Raw genomic sequence first — 8,779 nt, 5'->3', positions numbered from 1 at the left:
ATATATATATATATATATATATATATATATATATATATATATATATATATATATATATATATATATATATATATATATATATTCCTCTTTTTTGCCCCATTTTTCATACCATAATTTAACCCAAGGTGGAAATCTACATGGGTGTAGAAGAAAACCAAACTCTAGTTCCTCTAACGGCCACTTGAGGCCGGCTTCATAGCAAGTCAATCTCCATAGGCTTCCATGTTAAAATGTCCAACTTTGTAACAATAACATGTTTACAGCTCGGTACAAAAACTGGTTTTGGTCTCTGTAGCTTATTCCCTCCTTTCGTGACAACTGCACAGGCGTGATTTTTTTCATAACTCCCCCCCCATTTAAATTGCGTTACGGCTTAAAGCTATGCATTATTAGGGGAGTGGCTGCTTGGCGTGACAGGCTGGCGCCGATTAAGACTTCTAAAGGGGATTGCGTCAACACCAGCAGCTTATTTGAGTCACTAAACCGGACCTCTCCTCCATGCTTGTGTTGTGTCTTTTGGAATCACAGTTAATATGGCTCCCTGTTAATTGCAAGAAACAGCAGTCCAAGAAGTCTCTGATACATTTTTTTGTTTCCATACAGTGAAATTCTGCATTTTTTTTTTTTTTTTTTAGCTACATGTTAGTAGTCATTAGGCAGGTTTGTGTCTGAGTGATGCACCCAGACACTAAAATTCACCTTCCCGACAAACTATATGCACAGTAGTACCAACTCAACCAGCTACAACAGTGTAATGTTTCGTCTCACACCACTATTGATGAATTAATTACATCAATCACGATTCTTTGACTGTCCGCCACGATGGGCATAAAACACGCTGAAGCTTAAATGACAACAGATACCAGGGAACTGTGGTAAAATACTTTTATTTAGCAGTAATCCATATCTGAAATATAGCATCCAAGCATAACAGCTCTGACATATTCAGAACTCAGCTCACCATTCTCTCAAGTCATATATGCCTTTGATGTAAATGTGTCTATTTATTTGCTCTTTTGTGTGTTTGTGTGTGTGCTGTATGTGCATGTAGTCATGTGTAGTTTTTTTTTTTCTCTTCAATTACAGTATAATAAAACTTTTAAATACAGGTCATAATAATTCTTTTTTTTTAATGTCTCTGGATATAAAAGCTGGTGTTCTGACCCTCATTAGTCCATTAATGAAGATAAGTCCTACTTCTCTTTATCTCTCTGCCCATAAACTCTATTCATTACATCATTTATAAATATGCTCCATCGTATCTGCTGTACTGCCGCTCGTACTGTGCCCCTTAGCCGCTATATATTCTTTTTATATCTCCTAATTGCTTCCTAACTGTGAGTCATATTGTGGAATGAACTTTTACTTTTATTTGGCTTCAGCACTTTTACTTCCCTGCACCGGTGTCAAACCTGTAAGTGTTGAAGAGGCATTTTTAAGAGCAGTAACAACATGTGCCGCCCATTCAAACCATTACTTTCGACTCCAACAGAAACAGCTTAAAATGTAACCTTTGTAGCTCTTTCTCCACCCACAGTTGTATTTTTTAATCCACCCGTTCATTTAACATTTGTTCCTTTAAACAAATCTCCACAGGTAATCTTTTTTTAAAAATTTTTTTGAAGACAGGTATGCAGTGCATTATAGTATCAAAATGTCTCCATCCTCTAGTGCTCAGAGGAACCAGAAGCATTTCTTCCGGTTCTTCTTGGTGGTGGCAGGGGGTCGCACTGGTTGCGGGGAGTCCTGTTGGTGAGGTGTACCGGGCTGGGGAGTGGGAGACTGCGGCGAGCCTTCTGGAGGGTCGCCCACCTTCCATGTGCGGACCACCTGCCCTTCCTGCAGGCGAAAGTCATGCTCTACACTGGAGATAGAAAGGGAAAGAGATGCAGTTCAGAAAAGTGTCCATAATGCCCATTTAGACCTGCAATGAGTAATTTTATGGCCAGGTGGGGGCAGCAGAAACAAGCAGTGAACACATCATGACCTTTAAAATTGGTAGCGTGACCTTGATGGCAGCCATTTGGAATCAAAACAGTGAGCTGAAACTCACTTACTAAGGGTCCATAAAGCTGAGGGGAGCTGCAGATTCCCCTGCAGGTTTGTCTAAATGTGATATGATAAATCACACAACTGGTAATTATACCTGCTTTAAACAGCATGTTTTGCAAGAAAGAACGAGTATGAAAAGCATCAAAGTGAAGCAATAATGAGACCCACATCTGCAACTTCCCAGCAGACAATAATGAATCTGTTGACAAAGTGAATCAAGTGCTAAAATGCTGAGTATCACAGAAATGTCGCAGCACCAGCGCTGATCCCAGGACTGCAGTTGACACACACTCCAAAGGAAAAATCAGCAAGGTGCATTGTCAGTCACATCCAGTCACATGACGGTCCTGCTCAGGGGCTTGACCGCTGAAATGAGATGTGAACTCTGATGCACCTCTGCAGAACTATAGGTAAAGGTAAGCAATAATAAATGAATGCATGTGCAATAAAGGAATAAGGACAATATTTGCTTACTGAATTACTTTTGTCAGCACTTACATGTTGGGTAAGCATTCCCCACCCACCCCCACACACACACACACACACACACACACACACACACACACACACACACACACACACACACACACACACACACAATTTTTTTTCTTCATTTTACTTTGCTGCTATTCTTGCTTATTATGCAGTGGCCTAGTTAGCCGGTGTTTCTCATCACAGCAGATGCTGGAAATAAAGAGGACTCCCTCATATATGAGGATATGATGAGAAAAGTGCTGCAGAGGAAGTGAGGAGGGCTGAGCAACAGCGGCAGCAGCAGCAAGGCCTGGAGTTTTCAGGCAAAAACAAAGAGTAGTGTTCACATTCATATCCATCTGGCTTCATAACTCCCACTACCTCAGTCACTCAACCACTCCACTCTGGATGCCCACTGGTATTCAAATGCGCGCGCACACACACACACACACACACACACACACACACACACACACACACACACACACACACACAAAAGAAAAAGAAAAAGACAAAAAACAAAAAAACAAATGAAACATCAAACTCCAGACAGGCACACAGCGCGGGTAACAGGTGTGAGTGGGTACAAAGAGCAGTGAAGAGGATTTCTTCCCTCCTCAATATTTACAGTATGTATTAAAAAAAAAAGCCACTTCAACTAAACTTCTTTGTGACAGCTAGGACTGCTTCACAGCTTGAAACAAACCTCCAAAGCTGTGTAAAATGAGCCACTAGGCAGTAGAAAAGTACGAGATGGAGAACCTCTCTCTGCCCTTCTTTTGCCCTAAAATGAGCAGAGCAAATAAAGCACACCATTCCCCCCGTCTTCACAGTCTCCCTGTTTGCGCCAACATACAGCTCGGCTCCCTAGGAAGCTCCCCAGTGACTCTTGTCTTGCTTCTGCCGTGTTCCCTCCTTGTGAAAATGAATAGCCTCGGTCCACAGCTCTGCGTGATCAAGGCACATCGGCGCTGTAGGGAACTGTCCACCCTCAACCTTAATTACTGTATCTGCACACTGAGCCCACAAACTGTGGCAGGCAGGAAGCTGTGAACCTAACAGCTCCTCCCGCTGCTCCTCTTCTGTCCTCTGCTCACATCTTTGCAATTTTAGCTGGAGGCTGCACCCCACCACACCTTCTGCCCGTGGGCAAATTAGGCGTGTTTTACATACTCTATGATGACGGCAATATTTTAGAAGCGGAGCGGCAGACTGTGTCACTGTGTGACTAAATCTGAATGTGTTTTTATAGTAGTGGAACTGTAAGTGATATGTGCATGTGCAGCCACACTTAGATTAAAGTGTCAGAAATGATGGTGATGATCAGATGATGATCAGATGATCAGTTTTATGGTGGTAATCACCCAAATCTGAGCTCATCACAATCTCTGAACATTCACAACCAGATGAGAGAATAAGCAGATTTTCATATGGATGCATTCATTTTACAAAGCATTTATAATTAGGAGCCCATAAAGAAACATATGGACAGCACTGTTCAATATCATTTGTATTACATAGATACACAACTGAAGGTATAATTACAAACATTAAAAATGTGTTGTTCAATAACGAATAAAGGCAAGTCTTCTCCTGTATACATATAGTCTAGTCAAGTAAGTAGTTGGACAGTAATGTGTTCTTTGGCACATTCACTCTGAAATATAATAATACATCATACGTGCCGTGATTCAGCTTTAATTTATGTAGGTTCACATCAGTCAGTCTTTGTTCCGGGCTCTTTCTTTTTGCAGCCTGACCTTGTTGTTGACCAGAGGTGTGCGTGTTTGTTGTGAATCCTCTTAGGTTGTCTTCTCTTGATCACTGACAGGGAAACATGTTCGCCTACCTCCTTCCCTGATAATACTTGACTCACTGTGAAGTCATAAAGGGCTTTTTCTTCACCATGCCAGTGATTCTCTGTTTTTCATTTTTGTGGGGTTTTTTTTTTTTTTCATGTTTTAAAGCCTCATTTTTATTTTCATTTGCATGGTCAGTTTAGCACTTCTTACACTGACAGACAGCTCCACCTCGATCTAAATGGCAGATGCTCACATTAGTCAGCTTTGACCCACGTGAGATCTACATTTCTTCTTCTTCTTTTTTTGGCTGCTCTCTTTAGGAGCTGCTACACTCTTATTATCTTCTGTCACACCAACCCTCTGCATGTCTTCTTTCACTACATCCATGAATCTTCTCTGTGGTCTCCCTCTTTTCCTCCTGCAATTACTATCATTTGTCCAATATATCCACTATCCTTATGTCCAAACCATCTCAGTCTTGCCTGTCTAACTTTGTCTCCAGACTGCTCAGCCTGAGCAATCCCTCTGATGTACTCATTTCTAATCCTGTCCCTCCTGGTCATTCCCAATGAAAATCTTAACATCCTCATCCCTGCCACCTCTTGTCTCGTTTGTCAGTGCCACCATCTCCAAACCACACATCACAGTAGATCTCACTGTGTGAGATCTATAATGCACTAACTTTTAGCAACACACAGCAGTCCAAGAAACAAGAAGATGCAAAGTATCTGGTTTAATTTTGAATTTGAAAATATCTAAAAAGGACTACATCTCCTACAATATTTACTTGTGTTTTTTTTTTTTTTCCAGGTATGCTTTTAATGCATTGGCAGTATGTTTGGGATGCTGAAAATACATACATACTGACAATGATATGAACCAGAAATTTCCAATTTGGATTCATCGCTCCATAAAACCTTTTGCCACTGATTTTACACAAAAAAAACTGCACCTTGAGGCAACTGTTTGTTGTGATTTGGCGATGTCTAAATGAAATTGAACTGAATTGAACTGATTTTCAGTCCAGGTCTTGTAATTTGGCATACCTCAGCCTTTTCTTCCTGTTTCCCTTCCTTGGTCTCAGTGGCTTCTTGAGAGCCACTGAGACCATTTCTGAGCTGGATCAGCTGAAGGGCCAAACAGCAAAAAAACATTCCTCTGAAAATGGTCAGGTACAAGGACTGGACTGGAAATGAATGAAAAAGCAGCCTTTCAAAGGAAAACTTTGAAAGACCTTCAGAAAGTCTGGAGAACTATTGCTCAACACCATGTTGAAAAAAAAAATAACAAGAATGTCTGGTTGCTTGGAAGCAAAACATAAAGAAATGAGGTGTGGCTCAAGACATTTGCACACTACTGAACTTTTGATGAAGGGATGAAGGGTTGTCCATCTCTATGTCTTAGCACTGTGATAGACAGGCAACCTAGAGGTGCACCCCACCTCATCACCCTATGGCAGCTGGAATAGCCTCCTGTTTAATAGCAGTGACACATTCACCAGTATAGTTATCTCAAATACACGCTTTGTCTGTTAGCACAGAAGCCCCACCCACCTATTGTTCAAGCATTTTGTTCATGAGGGGCAGTCAATCAAAAGAAGGCTGGCTTAAAAGGAGAGACTGAACTGTCACTCATGCAAAACTACTCCAGCAGCTTTGCGTGAGTGACCGTTCTCAGCGTTTCATGAGTCCAAGAGCAGACACACAGAGCTGGAAATGAGCATAACAGGTCCCCTTTGAACGTGACTAATTATCATAGAAGGTATTTGTATGTCTTAACAGCACCTTTCTCTCTTCATCTCTTTATCAAATTCATGGCATTTATTAGTGACTGAAAAAACAGAGTTTCTGTGTGAAGATCAAAGTTCTTCCAAAGTCAGCTGAGATGAGGTGGAACATCTGATATTTCTTGTGGTTAAAGTGTAAGTATACTATTCATTCCCACTGAGTGACCTTACTTTGCACATGTTGGTCCATCCTAAGAGATTTACTCCATAAACTGCCTTTTATAATCATTCAGTTTGGGAGACAGTGACCTTGCCGAAGAGCACTACCACAGTGCATCTCTGCAGGGGATTGAATCAGCAGATTTGCAGTTAACACACAACAGAATTCAAGGTTGTTCCCATCCACTGCTTAAAAATTTTGCAGCAAATTAACAACAGTTTTTGAAGTATTCTTAACAGTAACAGCTAGATTTCAGTGCAGTCAGATGAAGCTGAAGCTGGGAAAGAGAACAATACTTGGCTGTATGTGTCACACTTTCTGTAAATGAGGATTTTACGTAGTTAGGTTAGAAAAATAATATTTTATAACCACATTTAAAAAAAAAAAAAAAAAATATATATATATATATATATATATATATATATATAAGCACAGAGATTGGGCAGTGCTTCATCTCTTTTTCATCCTTGCATCTATAAAACATTCATTCAACTGCACCAGCAGGAGATCATCATTTCTCCTCCATCTCTCCTCTGTGGTTTTGCTGAGTGGTGGTGGAGAGACTTTCAGCAGAAATATAGCAGTAAAGGCAATCAACTCGAAATATCTTTGCAATTTTCTCTCCTATGGGCTGAATATCCTTCAAGGAAAAAAAAAAACCCAGAACATTTCCTTATGACAGGAATTTGATGAACAGGCAATCCCTGTTTGAGAGCCATGTGTTGAGCCACCATAACCTCAGATGCATGCATATGCCAACACACAAAACAAAAGATAAATATATAAGCACATACACTCCCCCCCCCCCCAAACCTCAATATGTACCGAGAAACTTTCATATTAGCACTCAAGAGAACAAGCCGTACCCTGAGATAATGTTGCTCTGCTTGGCTGTCACAGAGCGTCCCAAACTGTGGTCCTTTACTTTAAAGGCCCTCCTCTTACTGTTGCATTAACATTCAGATTGCACTGATTTGGGAATGGGGTGTAAACACACACAGAGTGTTAGAGTGTCCGAGGCTGTTTTTCGAATCTAGAATTTCAGTCTTCCTCAAAGTGGTAATTTATCCAGCCTGGTGTGATTTGTTGAGCACATCTATTTCAATAAACCATTAATTACGAGGAGGTATCTTGAATAACGATCATACCCAGACACTGACCCATGCACTGCTTCTTCTGTTATTTGTGTATGTATGTCCTTTGAGTATACTGTGTTTGAACCAAGCTTGGTTTATGGTGTAAGCACAGCACATGTCTGTTTTATTATTTTGTTTGTTTGTTTGTTTTCTTCTCTTGAAGGAGGAGGTAACATAATTCTTAGGAATATAGGAAAGTAGAGGCATGTGAAGAGGTAATATACAGCACTGAAAAACACTTTGCAAGTCATTCAGGATCTGCAAGTCAAATGAACGACAAGCACACACTCTCCAGGATCATCAGGTAGAAATCCTGCATAGTAAGTGCAATTGAATTTATCAAGGCTGTAATTTGGCCAAGCAATTAAATTTCAGTGAGATGGAAAAAAAAAGAGAAATTAAATTGGTAGGAGGATGATTAGACTGCCACAGCCAAATCAGACAGTTCTACGACAGCGATAAGAGCACCACGAAAATTAAACAAAGAGACGATCATTTAATGTCAAAGTTCTTGACGCTCTGGTACCTCACAGCCAAAAGGTTCCTGGTTAAGGCCTCCTGCTTTGCTGGGGCACTCCTGGGTCGAGTCTTTTGTCTGATTGTTTTTGAACAACCACGAATGCAACCATGAAGTAAGTAGTACAGTAAAGTTTATGTACAGGTGGCTCTTAAGCTTCTTTTTAAAAGGTACCAACAGTGCCCACAGAGCCAACGGGTGTGAGTTCCACAACTTGGGACCCACAACCTCAAAAGCACAGTCCTCTTTTATCCTTAACCTGGACCTTGGCACCACCAACAAGCATTTATCAGCTGATCTTATAGTTACTGACCATAAAGAGCTCTGAAGTTGATCGTGAAATTCTTAAACTGAACCCTAAACTTTATCAGGAGCCATTGAGTACAGATGTACCCTGCCTCTCACCCCTTGACAGGGAGGATAAACTCTGACCGTGGGTGCAGCGATAACAACAATATTTACAAAAAAAGCATTGATGCACTTATGATAATACTGCAATTAATTACTTGCTTTTGTTTTTGGTAGTGTTTGCATGCATGTGTACACATCGTTCAGTCTGTAAACACGATAGCTTGAAAAGTTTTGATGAATTCTGATAAAACTTTGGAGGAGTGCAGAGTGGGGTGATGTGGGGTCAACCATTCAAATTTGGCTCACATCCACCAAAGGTCTTCAAGTTCAACTTAACAATTTATTGGTCAAAAATTGACAAAACGCCTTAGAACTCAGAAACTGTGATTCTTACAAGTGTGGTGTGTTTTGTCAGCACATAAAAAGTACCATATAAAGAAGATCAAAGCGATAATAATGCTATATAGAGCTATTTAAAACTATGTTTCTTACTACCATGTT

At 40.5% G+C, this 8,779-nt stretch overlaps 1 protein-coding gene across 2 annotated transcripts in view; it reads right to left on the bottom strand.

The window, feature by feature from the left end:
* Positions 1-906: 906 nt before the first annotated feature.
* Positions 907-8,779, bottom strand: part of LOC115788998 (protein INSYN2B-like) — a 33,389-nt gene continuing 25,516 nt past the window's right edge. For both annotated transcript variants that reach the window (XM_030742141.1, XM_030742142.1), the window contains one exon: positions 907-1,864. In XM_030742141.1, the coding sequence (XP_030598001.1) occupies positions 1,675-1,864 (190 nt within the window). In that variant the 3' untranslated portion in view covers positions 907-1,674. The remainder of the gene's footprint in view (positions 1,865-8,779) is intronic.

This window comes from Archocentrus centrarchus, chromosome 12, assembly GCF_007364275.1.
Source record: "Archocentrus centrarchus isolate MPI-CPG fArcCen1 chromosome 12, fArcCen1, whole genome shotgun sequence".
Classification (NCBI taxonomy): Eukaryota; Metazoa; Chordata; class Actinopteri; order Cichliformes; family Cichlidae; genus Archocentrus; species Archocentrus centrarchus.
Note: the sequence above shows the minus strand (reverse complement) of the source record. Positions and strands in the feature narration are given on the sequence as shown.